General features: G+C 36.4%; 1 protein-coding gene across 5 annotated transcripts in view; it reads left to right on the top strand.

Annotated features, from left to right (window-relative positions):
- Positions 1–12,127, top strand: part of LOC148946817 (uncharacterized) — a 49,917-nt gene extending 37,790 nt beyond the window's left edge. For all 5 annotated transcript variants that reach the window (XM_089096620.1, XM_089096618.1, XM_089096621.1 and 2 more), the window contains one exon: positions 8,658–12,127. In XM_089096620.1, coding sequence (XP_088952746.1) covers positions 8,658–9,892 — 1,235 coding nt within the window. In that variant the 3' untranslated portion in view covers positions 9,893–12,127. The remainder of the gene's footprint in view (positions 1–8,657) is intronic.
- The last annotated feature ends 12,098 nt before the right edge of the window (positions 12,128–24,225 follow it).

The raw sequence follows: 24,225 nt of genomic DNA, 5'->3' as shown, positions 1-24,225 counted from the left end.
TTTTTCCGTGGAAAATTAATTTTATTTTTCTGTTATGCTAATGAGGAAGCGACCCGGTTCAATAGTAACCGAAACTCTAAAAAATGGAATTTTGAAAAAAAAAATTTTTTAGTTCTTCATTTAACAATAAACTTCATAAACAAAAATCTACTTCATCCCAATCTCTGCCATAAAGTTCCACGGACGGGAAAGAGTAGGGGAGAAAAAATACCAAAACAAAAAATACAAACAAAATCCAAAAAAATCCAGTCGCCCACCTTAATAATCCCCAAAATGACAAGCTAGGCAGGGGGTAGCACATTATTTCACCAACTCAGCTAAATATACTACTCAATCCAGGGACATAAACTCTAAGGAAAACCGGAAAAAGCTTATCGTTTAGCTATAAATTCTCTAACCTAATTTTTGAACATACCAAGCAAGTGTTAGCTTCGTGCAGACTCTTGGAGCTTGTTCCAGATCCCGTTGCGAGCTGTCAGAGGGTTGAAGTCAAACCTCATTTATGGAGTTTCAAGAATCTGTAAATTGTTGGAAGTGTGGAGATGATAAGTCGATTGATCAGAAACAAAAGATATATTATTACATAGGGCAGCAGGAAGATGGCCGTGCAACTGAAAAAAAAGAAAAAAGAGCAAAAAAGACAATGGAGAGATTTCGCATCAAGCAATAGTTTAAGTGAAGATCGGTTAGTTTCCTTAATAAAAGTTTTTGCATTATCATAAAGCTTTGAAAGTGGCTTCAGGGACAAGGGAAAAGTTGACATCAAAATAACAGAACAGTATGAAACAAGATTGAACTAGGCTACAGAACAAGATTCTAAGAATTGACCGTGGAAATATGTGTTTGAGCTTTCTAAGGATGGCGAGACTCCTGGTGACTTTCATTGTAATTAGGTCGATATGATGCTTTAGGAAAGATTTCCGTCAAGCAAGATGCTTAGGAATCGAACGTAACGATTCATAGGTCTACTTAGAGAACCTCTTAATACGTGTGGTCAGGGCAGGCTAGCCTTTGAGACTCTGGAGAAAATGAGAAAAGAAGACTTTCCGACATTTAAGGCAACATAATTTACATCAAACCACTGGATAACTCCTTCAAAAACGGCTATCATCTTTGAACAAAGATCAGAATCAGTTCTACCAGCTGTGCCAAGAATACTGCCATCATCAAAAGCAATAAGTGTATCCGGGAACTTCTGTCACAATTAGTGACGGATTCTGGTTAACGAAGACGACAGCAAATGGTTTTTACACATGGTTTTTACGACAGCAAAAGTGTTTAACCGCATTAATAAGGTCATGACGTAGATTAAAAAGAGTATTGGCCCAATGACAGATTCTTGTGGAACGCCAAACTCTATTCCAGAAGGGTTAGGAAAGTGCGGATCATTAAATTTTTAAAGAGGAAAATCAGCTCTTTGGCTTCTCCTAGGCAACGAATTCGAAAAATTATACATGGGAAAAGTAGGAAAATGGTCTGAGGTATCCCTCGTCAACACAGAATTTTGCACCAAGGTCAACGATGAAAAAATATTATCAAGCAAGCAAGTGGAAGTGTTAGTTATGTGAGTTGTAATGCATGCAGAAGGTAATGTTCCACAAGCGAGCTGTGTTGAAAGAAAATCCAATCACGAAGATGACCTCTGGTCACACAAATTAAGGTTGAAGTCATCCATATTGACAACTGAACATGAATGAAGTTGGATTGTTTTCAAAACCTCATCAAGAATCTGAAGGAAAGAAGGAACAGACCCACTAGGAGACCGGTATATATTACTAACAATCAAAGTTTTAGTTTTGGTTTTAATCTCAATAACTATGGATTCAAAAATTCCTTCTTCATTACTTGATAGGTCATGTCTAACAGAGCACTGAAGATATTCCGAAACATAAACAGCAAGGCCACATTTGCCATCCTACTTCGATTCAAATATGCCATCTTGTACCCAGGGAGATGGAATAGAGACTCATTTTTCGAATCAAGGAAAGTCTCACAAAGACCAATGCAATCAGGGTAGCCACTACCCACTGTTTTTTCAACTCATCAAACGAAGGGCAAAGACCCTGGATATTAAGCTGAAGCACAGAGAAACTACCATCTCGTTTGGATACTCGATCTAAATATACTTACTACTTACTACTAACTGAAACCTGGGTATTTGACAATGATTTATTAGACTGACCTACTGAATTATTTATCAAACTAAGAACATCAATTGGGTTATTTTGAAGCTGAAGTAGTCACTCACCCAGGGAGCAGGTCACCCGAACTACTTACTTACTTGTACTTGTTGCGGGACCAGACGCAGACGCCTTACCCGCCATCTAGAAGACTACGTATGATTGACTCCCATTTGTCGCGATCTTGTGCCTGCTCTTCAGCAAACTGGAGCCAGTAGCTCTCCCACTTTCTGCCAAACTTTCGAAATCCGCCAATGGGGTCGAGATCGTTTTTGGTAGTTGTCCACCAATTCTCAAATTGATCGCCGGATCGCGTGCGCCAATCTGGCAACGGGGCAGCTAGAAGCACTTGCTTTATGATGCGGTCATTGGGTCTTCTAAGGACATGACCAAGTCATCGCAGTCTTCTCTGTTTGACAATCATGGTGGCGGGTTCGAAGTTACAGAAGCGATGGCGCGCATCAACATTTGAGATTCTGTCGGAGTGTCGGATCCTCAGGATTTTTCGTAGACACCGGTGATCAAAGACTACCAAATTATGGAGATCTAGCACCTTCAGTGGCCAAGTTTCGACTGCATAGAAGAAAATAGATGTAACAGCCGCTTTACAGCCAGAAATTTTTGTCTTCATGCTGATCTCCCGCCGGTTCCATAAATGGCGGCGGAGTTGTGAGATGATTGTTTGGGCATTGTTAACTCTGTTCTGTGTGTCGAAATCACAGCAGTCAAGGGAGTCTAATAGTGAGACAAGATAGGTAAAGCTTTCGACTTTTTCCAGTTTCTGTCTGTAAAACACAAACTGATAATCTGACTGTATAATTAGGTTAATACCTTAAGTTTTAGCCGTGTAGACTTTCATACCCAGTAACTGAGAGAAATGTGGTACTTCATTTAACATTGCTTGGGCAGCAGAAAGAGCGTCGATGTCATCCGTGTAGTCCAGGTCAAACATGCCCAGTCCCGTAACAACACCATCAAAACTTGAGAGTGCACTCTCTAGAATTAAGTGTATACAGTAGTTAAACAAAACAGGGGACAATATGCACCCCTGTTTCACACTACTTTCAACATTGAAGGGCTCAGTTTCTTCGCCCAGCACTCTTAGTGTCGATTTGCAATGCTCGTAGCAGGCGTTCAACAGCTCTATGAATTCAACCAGCATACCATCTTCCAACATGATTCGCCGAAGGTTTTTGCGGGTTACAGAGTCGAAAGCAACCACAAAATCAAGGAACATGTTAATTATGGGGAGTTTGTAGAGTTCGCACTGTTGGAGAATAAGGCGGAGAGTGAAAACCTGGTCAGTGCACCCTCTCCTTCTTCGAAATCCGCATTGATTTTCACGTCTCCGCTCATCCCTTGCTTCCTCGAACCTTTAAGCAAAATAATCGCAATTAGTTTGGTAGCCATATCCATAAGTGATATCCCACAGTAGTTGCGGCTGGCGCATTTGTCCCCCGTTTTAGATACTGGGATTATTACTGACACCTTCCAATTAGACGGGTAGGTCTTTTTCTCCCATATCAGACTGAAGAGGGTTTCTAGTTTTTCCGTTACAACATGTGGTGACGCCTTGTAGACCTCGGGAGGAAGACCACCTTCTCCAGGAGACTTATTGTTTTTTAGCCGTTTGATCGTGTTTAGTATCTCTGAAGCTGAAGGTGGTGCCCTGTCGATTTCATATGGTGCCGAAAGGCTAAATCGTTATTTTACTATAGAAAATTCTCTGCGTCCGGTAAAGACATTAGGAAGACATGACAATTAATCAATTCTATTATCAGGCCATCTTCTCTGCCTCCTTCTGTCCCTTCAAGTGTTGTGTCCCACAAATTCAAAATACTTACAAGTTATGATCCATCACGCACCACTCACCACTCAGCTTGGTATGATGATCAGGGTTTGCATCTTCTTAGGTCGCGGTTGGCTGGTCTTTCATGGAGTATTACTGAAAATGAATCTGATATAGATTTATTGTTTAATTCGTTTTATGATTCTTTGAGGGAGGTTACCTTGGATACATATGATGTGCCCCAGTCGAATCCGGCATAAAAAAACAGCCCTTTTTAATCCTTAGATGACTCCAGGACTCCTTAAAAGCTGGAGGAAGAAAAATAATCTTTGGAAGGCTTACATGTCCTCTAAACCACCTTTGCGTGATTTTTGACTTCAACTTTTCAAAGCTTATAGAAGAGTTTACAATTCGCTTTTGCCGAAAGGCTAAATCGTTATTTTAATATAGAAAATTCTCTGTGTCCGGTAAAGACATTAGGAAGACATGGCAATTAATCAATTCTATTATCAGGCCATCTTCTTTGCCTCCTTCTGTCCCTTCAAGTGTTGTGATTGGCGGCTAAAATTTAGAGGGTGAGCTAAAAGTTCAAGATACATTTTCTTCCTATTTTGCTAATATCAGCAAATCTACAGCCTCTTTTATAAGTCCTTCTTCTTCTCTACCTGATTTTAGGTCTTACCTTGGACTGCCTTGTCCTAAATCAATGTTATTGGAACCTGTCTCTGAAGCCGAAATAGCCAGAATTGTCAGTGGTTTGAGGGGCTCTTCATCTTCTGGCCCAGACCATATTCCGACTAAAGTTGTCAAGTTCATTCTTCCTGTTATCGTTTCTGCCCTCACGAGACTTGTCAATCTTTCTTTAAAAAATGGTGTCTTCCCAAGTTCTTTAAAGTGTGTTCGTGTTATTATCCTTTTTACAGGTGGATCAAGGAATGATCCTGCAAATTATCGTCCAATATCTCTTTTATCAATGTTTAGGAAAATTTTTGAATAAGCTATGCTTTCTCGACTTCTTGATTTTCTTAGTTTTAAACACCTTTTTCGTGATTTTCATTTTGGTTGTAGAACGAAGCACTCCACTGAGCATGGAGTTGCAACTCTCTTGAATTATTTGCATTCAGCTCTTGACTTTGGTCTGAAACCTGCTGTTCTTTTTCTCGATGTACGAAAAGCACTCGACTCATTAACACAAGATTCTTCTTTGGAAACTGTCCCATATTGGTATAAGAGGGAATGCTCATTCTTGGTTTCTATCATATTTATCTGATCGAGTCATCTTGGTTGATCCGTACTTTTCTAACCCTTCTGGATAAGAGTTTGGCGTTCTACAAGGACCTGTCATTGGACTGATGCTCTTTTTAAATCTATGTTGATGACCTAATTAATGCGGTTAAAAATTAAAAACCTACAATTTGCTGTCGTCTTCATTAACCAGCATCCGTCACTAATTATGACAGGAGTTCGTCCCTACTGGATGCACTTATTGCTTTTGATGATGACAGTACTCTTGGCACAGCTGGTAGAACTGAGTCTGATCTTCGTTCAAAGATGATAACCCTTTTTGAAGGAGTTATCCAGTGGTTTAATGTAAATTATCTTGCCTTAAATGTCGGAAAGTCTTGTTTTCTCATTTTCTCCAGAGTCTCAAAGGCTTGCACTGGCTACACGTTTCAAGAGGTTCTAAGTAAAACCTAAGGATTGCTACTTGCGACTCTTTCCTTCAAGCATCATATTGACCTGATTAAAAAGAAAGTCTCCTGAAGTCTCGGAATCCTTAGAGAGCTCAAACACATATTTCCACGGTCGATTCTTAGAATCTTGTTCTGCTGCCTAGTTCAGTCTTATGTATCATATCGTTCCGTTATTTGTATTTAGTCTATCAGTACGATTATTCTTCTTTCTAGATGTCTATCTAATTGTATGACTGAACAAAACCCAAATGCTGTCTGTAGGCAGTAATATAATGTAACGTCTATTTGTTAGCATAACAAGAGGGTAATTGATAACTGAAAATGTTAGTATCTTATTTCTTACTACGTGTTACACGAATTCTTGAAAAAAATAGTAAAAAACACGGAAATCTTTCCTTTTTACGGGGAAACAGACAGCTAATGAGCAAGTTGATTTTTTGACAATTAAATTTTAAATTGGCACTACTTTTAATAAAAAGTATCGAAAAATTACTACTTTTACAGAAAGTATTCAAAAAGTAGTCCTTTGATTAAAAAGTATTAAAATAGCACTTTGGCACTCCTGTGGTAAAATTTTTAAAAACAACTCATGAAATTTAGGGAAAACAGTGAAATTTTACAAAGTTCACCAATAAATATTTGCGGAGTATTATCCTGATTTGCCCCTTCAAATGGAAAAGCCCTCCGTGGAAAATTTCTCCCACAAGAAGTATTCCCCCCCTTACAATTTCATCCTCGCTGGAAATCCCCTCCCCCATCAAAATTTCTTGTAGATAACTATAGATAATTTCTTTGTAGATACAATTATCCTCAGCATATTTTCACTTGAAAACAGACTTTAAGCTTTAATCGTCTTTCTGGTCACTTCAGAAATCTCCCTTTCCACGGAATTTTTTTTCTCAGACAAATCACACCAAAAATTCCTCCCAGACAAATCCGCCGGAAATTCTCTACATGTAAAATAAAACGGGCAAAGAAAAAAAAGTGAAATTATTACGTTTATTAGTGGACTGTCCCCTTTGTCAATATGTTGCTTTGTATGTTCAAATTTGAATATTATCCCAACTCTTTAGAGTGGGTCCTGAAACACTGTGGCTGTTTGATTAGAATTAGATACTTTCTAAAAGTACCATTTTACTTTTATTACCAAGAGGTAGGTACTTAGGAGAGGTAACACCCCATGGATACAGCTAAATGGAGGGAGGGGATTCGTCCCCCCCCCCCACAAAAAAAATTAAAATTCTAAAATAAAAGTCAGAAACGTGCCAAAGCCTTTGATTTTTGGACGTCTTAAGTATCCTTGTTTGTTGGCCCACAGGACAAAATATTATATGCGTATAGATATATGGAGCACCAGAAAATGATGCTCATTTTATGGAGCATCAAATGGGAGAAACAAGAAGATTTGTTTGCAAGACAATATTGATAACATGAAAGAACATTTAATTTTACAGGGCCATTTTTCACAAAACATGTCTGAACTAGCACTACAGGGTGCTACCTCCCAAATTACGGCGCAGGAATTGTCCACAAACGAAAAATAGATCCCAATGTCGCTTAAAATCCTACTAAAATCATCTGGAATGTGTTGTCTAAATTTAAAATCCAAGAAAAGCCGACTCAAAACAACACTAAAGAAAATAATAATTTTTCAGCAATTAAGACAGATTCCACCAGTCTTCCGAGGTATTTTCAAAGCATGAAAAACACGGAAGGTAAGTGTTTTAAAATACCTGCCTTTAGTATAATTTAGATTTTGTATTCATTCCTGGAAGTTTGATTCTCCTAACTCATCTACTTTTCAAGAACAGAAGAAGACCCCCCAACTAGAATTTTGCTGTAGATTATCCCTCAAGTACACTTTCAAAATATGATGACTGATGCCACAAAATTTTTCCAAGCCCCCTCCTAAAGGGGTCAGATATAGCCCTAGGCCATAGGGTAAAACTCCCCTGTTTTGATCAAAATGTATTGTTCCTAAACAGGGATAACTGGCTTCTAATCTTGGACAGAAAAAAAAATGACCCTGGATTGTCAGTTTAATATAGATAAACTGATATTTATTCCTTAAAGTTTTGGTATATTTTTTTTTTATTTACTGAAACTAAAAAGTGAAAATATTTTAAATGTGTTTGTTTTTCAGTAAAGTGCAAATTGTTTTCTGGTCTTGAGAAGGCATGGTGGTTTAAGAGTCAGGTATGGTTTATAAGTTTAAGAGTCAGGTGGAGCCTCACCATAAAAGCTGCAACAGCAGTCATAATGTGTCTATATCTAAGCCACGACACTACTTACGGTGAGATTTTAGCTCTTACAAAGCTTTTGTTTGCCTCTTTCAGTGGCACTGAGTTACTTTAGCGTTAAATATAAATTACACAATTTTAAAAATTAACTTTGCGAATTATTTAATTGGTCAAAAATTGAATTTGTGACCCATTTTTTAATAAGAAAAACGAAAATATAGTTGTTTTCCTGGAGATTTTTCTCTTTATTTCTTTGGTTTTTATCTGGCTCCCCATATCCCTGTTTTACCCCGGGGGGTGCTCCTCCTCCCCTAAATCAGGTTCTGCTGTTTTTAAAGATTTTCAGTGAGTATAATTAAACACAGAAAAAGCAAAGAAACTAAAAGCTTAAATTTAGGTCAAACTAAATCTAAGAGATAAAGGAAAGAAAAGATAAATAGAAAATTCTCTCTTTTACAAAGGAAGGAAGAAATAAAAGTGGGAATTGACTGTCGAATGTATCTTAGCGCATAACATTGGATCTAAGTTCCTAATATTATGTTAGACTTATTATGATTCTAAAAACTTTTAAGTGTTTTGGCTGTTATATTTTTCTCCTGATTGAATTTAAAAAATTATTTTCTATTATAGCTATGAAATGAAACAGAATTTTAAAGCATAAATTCCAATGATCCAATGATTCTCAATATAATATGTTTGCATAATACTTTTAGCTGTTATATTGACTTTATTTAATTTTATCCCCTAATTTTAGAAGTAATGAATTCAAGTATCTGTGGCACTGGTGGTGAAACTCAACCAAATCTCTGGCGTTGCAACTTTTGTGGAAAGACAGAAAAATCATCTCTGATACTAGATCTTCATATAGACACTGGCTGTGAAGAACTTTCACCAATTGAATGTGATGTCTGTCCTTCTGTAGTTAGAGATTATAGAAGCTTTGTGGCTCATTTCATGGAGCATCAAATGGGAGAAAAAAGAAGATGTTCAATTTGTTTGCAAGACAATATTGATAACATGAAAGAACATTTAATTTTACAGGGCGATTTTTCACAAAACATATCTGAACTAGCATTACAGGGTGATACCTTCCAAGTTACTGCGGACGAATTGTCCACAACCGTTAGTTTAAGTTCATTTGAGTGGAATTCCAGTGTAACAGGCCAGAGCCACAAGGGAAATCTTTTGAATCGCCGCTCGCCCAACAAGAAGTTTAGAACACACCATGAGTGCAGTATATGCAAAAAGAAATTGCCCAATAAATGTACATTGCAAATGCATCAAAGGACACATAAAAGAGTTAAATTATTTCAATATAATACATGTAACAAAACATTTTCTTTATCGGGGAATTTGAAAAAGTTTCGAAGAATACATACAGGTGAAAAACTCTTCCAGTGTGATATATGTAATAAAACTTTTACTCAGTTAACAGAACATTTGACCAAACATAAACGAGTTCATACAGGTGAAAAACCCTTTCAGTGTGATATTTGTAAGAAAACGTTTGCTCAGTTACATAATTTGATCAGTCATAAACGAGTACACACAGATGAAAAGCCTTTCCAGTGTGATGTTTGTCAGAAAAGCTTTGCTTGTTCGGGACATTTGATTAGTCATAAACGAGTTCATACAGGCGAAAAACCTTTTCAGTGTGATATATGTCAGAAAACTTTTGCTGATTTGCGAAATTTGATCAGTCATAAACGAGTGCACACAGGAGAAAAACCCTTCCAGTGTGAAATATGTAAGAAATGTTTTGCTCAGTTGGCATGTTTGACTAGGCATAAAAGCGTACATACATGTGAAACACCATTTCAGTGTGACATTTGTAAGAAAACCTTTGCTCAGTCAAGATATTTGATTAGTCATAAACGAATGCATACAGGTCGAAAACCCTTTCAGTGTGATATTTGTAAGAAAATCTTTGCTCAGTCGGAAAATTTGATTAGGCATAAACAAGAACATACAAGCGAAAAATACTTTTAGTGTAATATATATGAGAACAGATTTTCTGAATCAGGCTTTATGAATAAGCTCCAATGAGGGTGTACAGGTGAAAAATCGTTCAGATTCAATGTATATAAGAAAACATTTCTGATCCAAGCCAATTAACTGGTAATTTCAACATGCGTATATGAAAGTGAAATACATAAAAATAAACTTTGTGCATCAAGCTCTTTGAATAAGCTCCAAAAAATTTATACAAATAAGAAACAGTTTCAAATAATATAGATTACATATTAGCTTTTGTTAGAAATATGACGAATTTTATGAGCATTTTCGGTGAGATCACCCTGTGTTGTTTTACGATTGAAGGATTCAGTTAAAATTTTCATGAGAAATTTGAGGGGGGCAAGCAGACAATTTATCAATTATCACAAGTTGGCTCTAGATGTGCCTGTAATTTAAAGATAAATTTTTCTGTGGGTAAAAATGTTGTCTTAATTGTTCTTTGAGTGATCAAACAAGAAGCCAGACGAAAAGCTGGGTTCAATCCTCCTGGATAGTCAAGTAGTGAGTTTTTTAAGAAAGTCAAGGATGATAGGCTGAAAATTACGCTTTTGATTGGCTGAAAAATAATGAACGTAGTCAAGAGGACTCAAAAGGACGTAGTCAAATTACAATTTGGGTTACCCCAAATCCTCATTGTTTACAAATTTATACATTTGGTTTTGGTCCATCCAAAAGAAATAATCCCAGGTCCTTCCCTGGAAAGTGACTCCAGTCCAGCATTGGCAATGGAATTCTATTTTTATGAAATTAAACAAAAAGATCAAATAGCGAACCGGTTGGTTGACATGGAGTTGACAGAACTTTCTTTAGGGAAAACGGCGTGGATTGGCGCCTGAAATTAGACAAAACTTTAAAAATGTAATAAAATTGGGTCTAATATTTGGGAAATGCCATAAGTAACTAAATGAAAAACAGTAATATTTCAGAATTATATATTGATCCTCGTTTTCCCCCTTCACAAAGTCATTATGCGGAGAGGCCGCCAGGATTTAGAGAAAATTTATTCTTTTTTTGAACATTCTAAATTTTTCATTAGTTTGAAATGCCAAAAAGTTTTATTTTAAACTTCCTATTATTTTTTCATGATGTGGCTGGGAAATGGAATATATTGTTTTCTTCTCACCATCACAGGGTCGCATTTAGACTTTGAGCATAGGCAGTATCTTGTCTAGGGGGGACGTAGCTGATTGTGTGATAGAAGGGGGAGAGCTCAGGTTGTATTGACAGTTCACGAAGCCTGATGTTTCTGCCAAGTTCTTACCTTTTAAATTCTTTATTAGTTAAATCATTAATTAACCACAGGATTAATCTTCTTGTATTAGAGCTAATTTTTCCAGGATGTTATGGATGATTGTTGATTGTTTGTCATTTATTCTGTCGCATTAATACTCATCACATAAACAAAAAGCTTGACATTTCCCCCAATTCTTTAAGAACGACTGCTGAAACAAAATGACGGGTGAATTGGAATAAGAAGTTTTTTGCATTATTAAAAAACTTTAGTGCAACCAGTGGACGGTAGAATATGGGGCAGCCCTTCTCATATATAGAATAAGCTTTGTTCATTTTAAGTTTTAATCGTGCTTCTTAATTTCAGTTTTAGTCTTGTTTCCTAACTTGTTTTCTCAGCTGAAAACAAAATTACTTTTAAAATTAAAATTCCGATTGTTGTAGCAAATCAAGTCTGAAAATGACCCTCCGGGGTGCATTCCCCGTACCATTAAAAATTCCTCCTTAAGAAAGTCCCTTCTCCACGGTCAATTCTCTCTCAGATGAACCCTTCTGATCCTTTTATTGGTAAAAAAGACACAAGATGTCACGGATCATCACGGAAATCCATTTAGCTAAGTAAAGGTTTGAAATAGATGTCTATATTAACATCTTAAGTTATATAAACAATGAGTTAATTAAGGAACAACAAGTGCAATTTTATGACATTACTGCTTCTGCAACTGGTATGCTCGATATATTGATTTTTAACACTTTTAAATTGTTTTTTACCTCATAATTTTCAGTGTATTGCAACTTTGCCCTCTTTGGGTCCAAATTGTAGTTGCTGTCACTGAATAGGGCAAAAAACACCATTTCTCCTCATCACATTCTTTTTGGCTACTTAAAAAGGGCATAAGAACCTTCAATTTCTCTCTGAATTCAACCCATTTTTCAAGGGTTATTGGTTTGATACAATTATCTCTTGGAAGGAAAAAAATTAAGAAATAAACACTTAGTTGTGTTCTTTCTTCTGAAAAAAGCAAAATTCGAAATTTTTAGTGATAATAGATTGAATCCTTTGTAACAAGAATCTCGGATTTACTTAATTTAATGGTGTGATGCGCGAAGACAAGGAAAGACAATACTTTAAAAAGAAAGCCAAAAGAAGGTTTTTTATTTACTATTAGTGTTATAGCGGTGTAAAATGTTTGCTTTCTGTTCATATAAACATTATGCTGAAAAAAGTACCAAAGATGTTAGGTTTGAAATATATATTGAAATTCATTGTATAACAATTCTAAACGCTATTAAAAAATATACTGAAAATATCATCGTTTAAAGACGTTCATAAATTAAGAAAAAAACTTTGTCAACTGAGATTAGGGGCAACATAAAAAAAGAATAAAAAGAAAAGAAATGGTTTCATATGTGCAGTGGATTGGTTTTGTTGCACTTCATATTTCCTTAAGCTGAAGTTTGACTGTTTCTCGAATTCTTTGAGAATTATTGTTCTTCTAATTCTGTTCTTATGATCATTTCAGAAACTGAAAAATATGGTTTTGAGCCCCCTCCCTTGTAAAACTACTGTTGAAACGAAAGAGTCAGTGATTGGAACAAGAATTTGTTTTATTGATTAGAAAACATTAGTGTAACGAATAACAGGTTAACGATGGGCCAGGAATTCGGTTTCTCTCTTTATAATAATTGCTCAGAAATAGCCATATCTATAATTCGTATACATGGAAACAATGTTAAAACTACTAATTATCGTATTTTCTGATATACTTATGTATTTAAGTTTTCTAACTAAATCTGCCGAATTACTAATGTAGGAATTTTGGGAATATAGTAAAAGTTCGAAAGCAGTGCAAAGCCACTTTCCAATATTGGAAACTGGAACTTTCTTGGATACTACGATAGGTTTTAAGGGAATACCTCGTTTATGTAATTTTGGTAAACCATAAAATTTTGGAAAGAAGCTCCCATGAGGGAAAAATTCATTGTATAATTGTGGGGTGCCTTTACCATTCTGTCTTAGCTGCTTTAGTGAATTTATAACAATATTAGCAAACTGATCAGTAGGATCGTGAGTTATCGTTTTATATGCAGTTTTGTCATTTAAATGTGAATAGATTTTGTTATAATCTGTCCTATCCATGAAAACAAGTGAATTGTTTTTATCTGATTTGGTTATTGTAAAAGACGGGTCTTTTCGTATATTAGATAATATTTTTATGTTGTGCAAAATTTTCTGGTGCAAAATTGGTAAAAGACTCAACTTTTTTTGGATGTTATAAAGAGTATTTATAAAAGAAGACTTGACTTTATTTGGGTTAGAAACAGATGCATAGTATTTATGCAAAGGAGACTAGAGGACTCCTTTGTGGCAACGGGCATCCCATTCTTTTTGTCAATAATACAATTAATCGTAGACTAAAAAGACACTCCCGCAAAACTAAAGGACTTTAAAATGTAAGGCTCCATATAATCCCTCGAATATAATCTATTTTCCATAGATACCAAAGATTCAAACAAAATTAAAGAATGTTTGCACAAAAACAATATGTATGTAGCTTTCACTAATAATTGTAAAATCATAAATTTCTTTACCTCTGGTAAGTATAAAACCCTAGCTATTAGCTAAAGTGGGATTTATCAAATACCATGTGACTATGGCAATTACTATGTTGGAAGAATCCATCAGAATTTAGAACAACGCCTACAGCAACGGAAAGAAGACATAGACAAAGCCTAAATTTCTAATAGTTTTAATAGCTCCTTTGATTCTGCTTTAGGTACCACATTTTTGATAATCCTAGCCTCGCAATAATTCCGGAAAATCCTCTCTCATTAGTAATGACCTGAGCATAAAGCAGATTGTTTGGGGGTCTTGAATCTAATTGAAATTAGATTCAAGTGAATTCATGATATTTCTGTAAATAGAGACCTAGGGAATATTCATCTAATTCTTTATACACAAATATAATTAAAAATGATCTAACAAAATATTGTACTAAACCAATTTTAACAAACAATATTATTTTTAAAGGTGGCATTTTAATGTAACTTTCTTTTTATATTTTGTTTGTTTTGTGCTGAGGACGGCCATTTGGCATAGGGCCGAAACATTCATCTAAAATTGTATTCCACTTCCTTATAGAAAATTTCTCAATTATTTTGCTTGATATTTATGATGGAAAGGTAGTGGGGTCTTCATCACTATTGACTAAATGCAAAAAATATTCAAGTTGTTAGTTGAGAAAAAATATTAGAGTGTCCGAAATCAATTTAATTTGAATATTTAGTTACCTGGCAAGCTGGGAGTTCTGGGCAATATGGGTGCCAATTTGAACGTTCTGGGTTGTTGGGTGCTATGGGAGCTGTCTTTAAAGGATTTTTGGTCTTTTTAGCAGGCTTTGAGCTAAAGGTTACACAAGCTTTATTCTAATGCCAAATTTACAAGGATAGAATTTACAAATATCATCTGTGTATGTTTCTCATTAGTTCGAATCCTTATGTTACCCTTAGTTTAAAAATAATATAACAATGTACATTCTTCCTTGAAAGTGTTCAGGTAATTCTAACAGGTCTAAGAAAAACCAAATACCTGATAGTGTGTCTACATTTGGCGTTTTGTGAAAATCTGGGACAGTAAACATGGGGATAAGTAGCAATCTAAATTGCTGATGTTCGCTAAAACATGTCCTCCAGTTTTTCTGTCCAATCCTCCGATCATCAAGTTTGTCATTCTAGGTTTTACTTAGTGAGATAGTCTCTTCATTTGGCCATTTCTTTGAGTTTTTTACGCCTGTTCATCTTTTTTGGTAGGTCCCATTGCTCCTTTTAAAATTTATTGGTTAATAAGGTTCCCACATAGCGAAAAACTCTTCATAACTTTCTGATTTTTGGCACTTCTGACCCATTTATTGATATCTCTTTGTGTCGTACCCAGCAACCAAAAAATAGAACTGGTAGTAGCTGTCCATACTACCCAGTTTTCCAGAACATGTCAAATGCAGATACATCTAGCTTTTTCTAAAATAAAGGTCAAGCTGAAAAACTTCGTTGTACCTAGAAGAAAACCACTGTTTTAGTGAGACCCATCGGTTATTCGTGTTTGTGTGAACTAGGGATTTTAATAACACTTTACATATGCTCATGTCTTCTGCATTTTATAACATTATTCTGAGAAGAAAATAATCAAAAAGCTAAACCTGAATTCAGATGTTAATGCTATTTAAAGACACTTCAATGTGTTTGTATTATATCTATCAAGTTCGGAATGTAGGTACTACAGTCCTTATGAATTTGTGCGTCCAAGTTTATTTGGTAATTTTATGCTCATTTTTATAGTTCGGTTAGTATTTTTGTCAGATTATCCCCAGCCCCTCTCAAATGGTCTCACATAGCCCTAGGCTATTTGAAGAAACTACCCAAAAATGATCAAAGTCTTACTTTATAATATCCAGCAAGTATCAATGAATTATATTCGTTGTTTAAATTTTCAAAAAGTTTAAATTTCCCCTCAAAATTCTTTTAAATTTTTAACTTCATGGACTTAGCCTTAATAGTGCTTGTTCCGTAGTAGTAGGGATGGTAGTAGGATAAGAAGTGATAATAATAGTGTTGTATTAGCAGTAGCATCAGTATTAATAACATTAGTAACATGTACATGTTGCCTTTTGCTCAGTGGAACACCCTTCTCATGATATCCCGGAAGTAACACTTTGATACGATTAGCCATTCCAAAGATAGTACCGGCTGGTGTACCCTTTTGACCACCTTTTGTCGCCCTTTTCATCTTAATTCTCTTAGCCTTACAAGTAGTTGCAGTTGGAGTTGTTTAGTAGTAGCAGAAGCATCAGATGCAGTAAAAGTAGCAGTGTAATTAGCATTCTGTAAAAACTCCAACTTAATGCCCAAATCTATTTTTTGAGATACGCCCTTTTGACAATCTGCATGCACATAGTGTCTTTTGATTTAATTCAAAATTTTCTTCAATATTCTATTCAATTTTCACCTTTATGGACTTAGCCTTAATAGTACTAGCATAATAGAAGTAGTGGTAGTTGTGGTAGTAGTTGTATTAGTCGGAAATTGAGTTGGAAATTGAGAGTTCTAGGGCCCTTTTTAATAGTCGAAAGTGATTGGAAGCCAACTAGCCCCCCCCCCCCCCACGCCCAACAGTCCCCCAAACACATCCGCTCAAAATTTTGAGATAGCCATTTTGTTCAGCGTAGATGATTTCCAGGTAGAAAATATGTTTTTAAGGAAGGCACTCCCCCAAAACCCTCAGGGCAAAGGCTTTAAGTTATGCCCTTGGGGCACATAAGGTTTTTATAGAAGGCGTTGTCATAGAAACTTCAAAAGAGGCTTATTCGATTGGAAATTCTAATGGCTAGTACCGATTTTAATAGTCAAAAGTAATTAGAGGGCAGCTAGCCCCCCTCCCAAAACCAATTATTCTTCACAAAACAGCTAATCAAAATTTTGAGATAGCCATTTTCTTCAGCGTAGTTAGTTTCCACATAGAAAATTGATTTTTGAGGAGGAAACAACCCTCGGGGCAAGGGTTTTAAGTTATGCCCTGGGGGCATATAAGGTTTTAATAGAAGGCGTTGTCGTAGAAATTTCAAAAAAGGCTCATTCGATAGGAAATTCAAAGGGATACTGCCCCTTTTAATAGTTGAAAGTGATTGGAGGGCAACTAGCCCCCCCCCCTCCGCCCATAATTTCCCCGAACACCTCCAATAAAAATTTTGTGATAGCCATTTTGTTCAGTGTAGTTGATTTCCAGATAGAAAATATATTTTTGAAAAGGACGCTCCCCCGCAGCCCTCAGAGCAAGGGTTTTAAGTTATACCCTGGAGGCAAATAAGGTTTTTGAAGAAGGCGTTGTCGTAGAAAGTTCAAAAAAAGCTCATTGGATCGGACATTCAAATAGATACTGCCCCTTTTAATCGTCGAAAGTGATTGTAGGGCAACTAGCCCCCCCCCCCGCCAATTATTCCTCCAAACACATCCAATAAAAATTTGGAGATAGCCATTTTGTTCAGCGTAGTTGATTTCCAGATAGAAAATATATTTTTGGGGAGGACACTCCCCCACAACCCTCAGGGCAAGGATTATAGGTTATGCCCTGGGGGTATATAAGGTTTTTATTGAAATCTTTGCCGTAGAAACTTGTAAAAGGGCTCATTCGGTTTGAAATTCAAAGGGATAGTACCCTTTTTAATAGTCAAAAGTGATTTGAGGGCAACTAACCCACTTCTCACGCCCACCTTTTTCCCACACATTCAATCAAAATTGTTATATAGGCATTTTATTAACGTATTTGAAAAATTAGGAAATTAAGTCTTTAAGGGTGACAACCCCTCCCCCCACAGCCCTCAGAGCAAGGGTTGTAAGTTATGCCCTGGGGCACATAAAGTTTTTATTGAAAGCATTGTAATAGAAACTTTGAAAGGGCTCATTGAAATGGAAATTGAAAGAGCTGGTGCCTTTTTAATAGTCGAAACTAATTGGATGGTGACAAGCACTCCTCTCACGCCCATCATTTTTCCAAATACATTCAATCATAATTTTGATATTCCAATTTGTTCAACGTAGTTGAACATTCTAGAAATTAGGCCTTTTAGGATAATAAACCCCCCAGTGCCCCAGTGCCAAGGTTGTTAGTCTCCTGGGGGCATATAAGGTTTATATAGAAAGTTGTTGTATAAATCATAGGCAGCAGGATCGCGCTGCCTAAGTAATGAACGGGGACACTCAAGAACGAGACAAGAAACGGGGACTAAGTCAATAGAAGGACACTCTCTAACAACCCTCAGGGCAAGGGTTTTAAGTTATGCCCTGGGGGCATATAAAAACGATGTTGGTACAATGTATTGTTTATTAATTTTTTCTTTTGGAGCAGGGCACTTCGTATCGAAGAAGTTGTCGTACAAACTTCGAAAAGCGCTCATTCAATTGGAAATTGGAGTGGCTTCTGCCCTTTTTAATAGTTGAAAGTGATTGGAAGGCGACTAACACCCCTCTCACGCCCACCATGTCCCCAAATACATTCAATCAAAATTTTGAGATACCCATGTTGTTTAACGTAGTTGAAAGTTCTGGAAATTCGGTCTTAGAGGATGACAACCACCCTAACAGACATTAGGGTAAGGGTTGTAATTTATGCCCTGGGGGCATATAAGATGTTTATAGAAAGCGTTGTGGTTTTCAAAAGGGCTCATTCGATTGGGTAACGAAAGGCCTAGTGCCTTTTGTGATAGTCGAAAGTGATTGGAAGGCTTGACATTTTTATAGTAAAGATCGAAGTGGGTATAATATATTATTTTTTGTTGTTGTTGTTGTTTAGACCAGGACACTTCGTATCGAAGGAGTTGTCGTAGGAACTTCGAAAAGGGCTCATTCGATTGAAAAAAGAAAGGGCTGATGCCCTTTTTAATAGTCGAAAGTGATTCGAGGGCAACTAATCCCCCTTCCACTCCCACGCCAACCCTCCTATTTCTGCTCTTAAAGTTTAACCAAATCAAAATGGCGTAAGTGTATCCAACTTATCAAAGAAAGTAAACAGATTTTTATGCGAATGGTATCAAGTTTTCCATTTCAGGTCAACTAGAGGAGGTATGAAACTAAATTAATCAGTACTATTTGTGCCCAAATTTTTAAAAAGGTGTATGTTGTTAAAAATTGCCGAAAATTTTTCTCCAGCATACAAATAGCAGGCCAAACTATAAAGTCTTAAAAAAAGAAAAGATTTAAAGTATTATTTTCTTTTCCCTGAAAAGCCAATGTTAACATAAAATTAAGTGAAATTAATTAAAAAAAACTTTTTCCACAAAATAAGTTTTTCAAAAAAAAGTAAAGAACTCCATTAAACAAATAATGAGCAAAAATCAAATCAAATAATGTACTAAGCGTGAAACTACCACAAATCAGCATCGATAAATAAATGAAACCCAAAACGAACAGAAATTACAATAAATAACCGAGTCAAACTCAAAACGAGCAGAAATTAACATAAATTGGGCGCAAAACCCCTATGCCTTCCCAAGGCCAGAACAAAATTTGCACTTTACTGAAAAAATACAAATGAATGTGCATTGTCAGTTTAATATACATATACTGATATTTAGTAATCAAAATGTTAATATTATTTGATTTATTAAAGTTATAAAAGTTAAAACATTTATATTTTTTCAGTAAAGTGCAAATTTTGTTCTGACCTTGGGGTTTTGCGCACAACTTATGTTAATTTCTGCTCGTTTTGAGTTTGACTCGGTTAATTATTGTAATCTGTTCGTTTTGGATTTCATTTATTTATCGATGCTGATTTGTGGTAGTTTCACGCTGGTTCAACTATTTGATTTTATTTTTGCTCATTTTTTGTTTAATGAAGTTCTTTACTTTTCTTTGAAAAACTTATTTTGTGGAAAAAGTTTTTTTAATTAATGCCATAAAACGTCAATTTTTGATCAAAGAGGGTCAAACTAGTCAAGGAATGTCAATTTTGAGACACCCGGTCTTTTTGTCTGAAACTTAAATTGAGGTTTTGAGCTCCCCATCCCCATTTTGAAAAGTTAGGTGAAAAAACGAGGTGGATATAAATTCCACTATTGATGCCGTGTTTGACAATAAATCTAATCCTGATTAGCAGGCTACTGCAACACCGTAAAGATATGTTGAATGACTCATTTCAAATGTCTTGATTATACCTATCTGCTTTTTGTAGATTCATGTTGATAACACTATCATAAAGTGCAAAATACACCAAGAACGACACTTTTGTACCTTTTCCTGAGTTGACAGTCTGAAAAAAGGGGGCACCATTGAAAACTTCATATTCGAAGTTTTCTATTGGAGATTTCGAGTCTTCCATATTTTCAAAAAGGAAGAAAAACTAGGTGAAAATGAAATGTACACAAATACCACAGCTAGTTCTGTGTTTAATTTATATTAATTAAAAAAAACTGTTTTTGTGAGGGATGTAAAAGTGAAGTTATAACTTAAAACGAACAAAAATCATTGTTTCACAGTGTATCATGGGCAGCGCAATAGCGCTGTCTAAGTAAAGAACGATGTTGGCACAATGTTTTATTACTTTCTTTCTTTGTTTTAGACCAGGGTACTTCGTATCGAAGGAGTTGTCGTAGAAACTTCGAAAAGGGCTCATTCGATTGGAAGGGCCTGTGCCCTTTTTAATAGCTGAAAGTGACTGGAAGGCAACTAACACCCTTTCCACGCCCATCATTTCCCTAAACACATCCAATAAAAATTTTGAGATAGCTATTTTGTTCAGCGTAGTTGAAAGATCTGGAAATTATTTCTTTGAGGACGACACTCCCCCACAGCCCTCAAGGCAAGGGTTGTAAGTTATGCCCTATGGCATATAAAGTTTTTATTGAAAGCGTTGTCGTAGAAACTTTAAAAGGACTCATTCAATTGGAAATTGAAAGGGCTAGTGCCTTTTTAATAGTTGAAAGAGATTGGATAGCGACTAACACCCCTCTCAAATCCACCATTTTCCAAAACACATCCAATAAAAATTTTGATATAGCCATTTTGTTAAACATAGTTGAAATTTCTGGAAATTAGATCGGAATTTTGAAACTGCCATTTTTTTTTTTTTAAAGACAGTCTAAAAATCGACTGTTTGTTAGTTCTGTAAGCCTATTTTAGTCAAGAAGAAAAAAAAAATTGGGCATTTACTGGGGTCAGTAACCAAAATAATTTTCGGACTTGCTTGTTGCATAGGAATTCACTTATTCAAGAAATTTGGGAATTCCACGGTATTAGGATTTCTCCCTGGAAAATTCCCTCTATAATATTTTTAACCCTACAGAAATTCTCCCTGAAAATTGTTCGAGTTGGGAGGGGGGTCGCCAGGCCCCAAAATTCACTTTTTAACAAACTGGAAAGACGAAATTTCAAATGATATCTCGGTTAAGTCTCAGCTTTTCTTGTTTTGTTTTTTACTCCAAATCTTTTAGTCGTTTGAAAAGGTTACACTATTTTGACAGCTTAGACACGCATTTTTCCACGATTACCCTCTAGCCCTCCTTTTAATTCAAAATTCAGGGTCATTTTTTTCCCTCTCCCTACAAACATCCCTCGGCAATTCCAAACGAATTCCTATTCCAGTTTGTTCCTGAGATAATGAAGATGTGATATTTTGATAGCCTGGATACACAAGGCTTCTTTTAGGCTACATTTCTACTTCACCAGGAACTTATTCTTAGATCACCAGACAACTTATATGATCTTTTGATTTAAGGAACTATTTAACAGTGAATATAGAAGAACTTGTTTGTAGAACAACAATGCTTAGGTTAACTTGAGAAAAAATATTTGAGCCCTCCCCCCTATCCTATGTACCCTCCCTCAAAGTTTAAGCTTGATAGTTCAAGAAAATACAGAGCTATTGAAAATTCTCTGTTTTGATAGCCTTGTATCATATAATGTCTTCTGACTTGTCTTCAAGCTTAGACATGATCAGATTTTAATTGCCAAAGGAAGTTATAGCAGAAGATTGTTAAATTACCAGAGATGCGATATTTTAAAAACGATCCACCATTCAAAGTTTAAAGTTTCCCTACACCTCCCGCTTTTTTCTTTACCTTGATTTTTCGACTCCACTCCCCTAACTGTTCTAGAGATCCTGCAAATTTGGTGTTCGATAGCCAGGATGTGTGAAGGCTCTTTGATTTCTTATTTCTCCAAGTTGAAGTTCAACACGCACTTTTCCCCTCGCACATACCGGAATAAAAGTTCCTGAAGGTTTCAATTTAATATCTGAAACTGGGAAAATTTGCCAGACTTTCCAAAAAGGGGGAAAACAAGCCTCAAAAGTCAAGGAATCTATTGAAAACTCCACCATCAAATTCAGGTTCCAATATCCCCTCTGAGAAAATGTGGAATTTTACGCCGTCTTACGCCGTCCTTTTTTCCTTTGACAATACTTTTCTAATTCACTTTGGATAATCTGGTAAAACTAATTAAACCTCTCTTCTTTATTAGATGCAATTGCTAAAATATTATCCCAATTCATTTGAGATGAGACAATCTTATAACACAAGAGAATTGCTTAATTTACGTAATGCCAAGAAAACTCATTCAGTAACCTACCACTATTTCCTGGAGGAATAGCATGTCTAGAAAACACACCAAAATCGTTAGAAGTGTCACTAACAACAACACGAAGGGGAATCAGGGTTAACATTAGAGTATACATTATCAATACATGTCGAGGATGTATCCTTGACCCTCGTAGGTATGTTGATTGATGCGAGTAATCCACATGATATGAAAATATTCAATACTCGGCAGCTCTTTGCATTTATTTCAATCAGGTCAACGTTCAGATTACCCGCAAGAAAATACGGGAGATTCACAGACAACCTCTCAAGCTACTCCTCCAACAGATCAAAGAATTCATTATATGAGGAAGTCGGTGGGCTGTAGAAAAGTATTAAACAGCAAGAATAAACACCTAAACGAAGGTGAAGCACGGGTGACTCAAACACCATCTCCCTATAAATAGTTAAATCTTTCCGAATGGTCACTTCAATATCCGATCTAATATATGCAGCAAGGCCCCCATGTTGACGTAATTGCATATTTGTTGTGTGAAATTTATATCCCTCTAGACCAAGCAACACCGAACTATGATCATTGAGCCATGTCTCAGTTAAAGCTATCGTAGGCAGCGCGCTAGCGGCACGATGTGTTGTTTGTTTTTTTTTTCTCCATACCCAGGCACTTCGTATCAAAGGAGTTGTCGTAGAAAGTTCGAAAAGGGCCCTTTCGATTGGAAATTGGAGTGGCTAGTGCCCTTTTTAATAGTCGAAAGTGATTAGAGGGCAACTAGCCCCCTCCCACGCCCATAATTCCCCCAAATAAATAAAAATACAATGTTGAGATAGTCATTTGTTCAGAGTCTATTATTTCCAGATAGAAAATATGTTTTTGAGGAGGACACTCCCCAACAACCCTCAGGGCAAGGGTTTTAAGTTATGCCCTGAGGGCATATAAGGTTTTTATAGAAGGCGTTGTCGTAGAAACTTGAAAAAAGGCTCATTCGATTGGAAATTCAAAGGGCTATGCCCGTTTTAATAGTCGAAAGTGATTGGAGGGCAACTAGCCCCCCCCCCCCGCCCATCATTCCCCTAAACACATCCAATCAAAATTCTGAGATAGCCATTTTGTTCAGGTTAGTTGTTTTCCAGATAGAAAATAGGTTTTTGAGGACGAAACTCCCCCACAACCCTTGCGACAAGGGTTTTAAGTTATGCCCTGGGGGCATATAAGGTTTTTATAGAAGTCGTTGTCATAGAAACTTTAAAATAGGCTCATTTGATTGGAAATTCAAAGGGATAGTGCCCTTTATAATAGTTGAAAGGGATTGGACTGTAACTAACCCCCTCTCACGCCCACCTTTTCATAAGCAGCGCGCTAGCGCTGCCTAAGTAAAGAACGATGTCGGCACAATGTGTTGTTTTTTGTGTTTTTTTTTCTCCATATCCGGACACTTCGTATCGAAGGAGTCGTCGTAGAAACTTCGAAAAGGGCTCATTCGATTGGAAATTGGAGTGGTTAGTGCCCTTTTTAATAGTCGAAAGTGATTGGAGGGTAACTAGACCCCCCCCCACACGCCCCTCATTCCCCTAAACACATCCAATCAAAATTTTGAGATAGGCATTTGATTTAGCATAGTTGATTTCCAGATAGAAATAGGTTTTTGAGGAGGACACTCCCCACAGCCCTCAGGGCAAGGGTTTTAAGTTATGCCCCGGGGGAGTATAAGGTTCTTATAGAAGGCGCTGTCGCAGAAACTTCAAAAAAGGCTCATTCGATTGGACATTCAAAGGGCTAGTACCCTTTTTAATAGTCGAAAGTGATTGGAGGGCAACTAGCCCCCCCATGCCCGTCATTCCCCCAAATACATCCAATTAAAATTTTGAGATATCCATATTGTTTATCGTAGTTGATTTCCAAATGCAAAATACTTTTTTGACGAGGACACTCTCCCACGACCGTCAGGGTAAGTGTTTTAATTTACAAAATGGGGGATATAATGTTTTTGTAGGAAA

Source organism: Artemia sp. Qi Xiang Cuo, chromosome 11 (genome assembly GCF_049724085.1).
Source record: "Artemia sp. Qi Xiang Cuo chromosome 11, ASM4972408v1, whole genome shotgun sequence".
NCBI lineage: Eukaryota > Metazoa > Arthropoda > Branchiopoda > Anostraca > Artemiidae > Artemia > Artemia sp. Qi Xiang Cuo.
The sequence above is the reverse complement of the archived record's forward strand: the minus strand, read 5'-3'. Positions and strand labels throughout refer to the sequence as shown.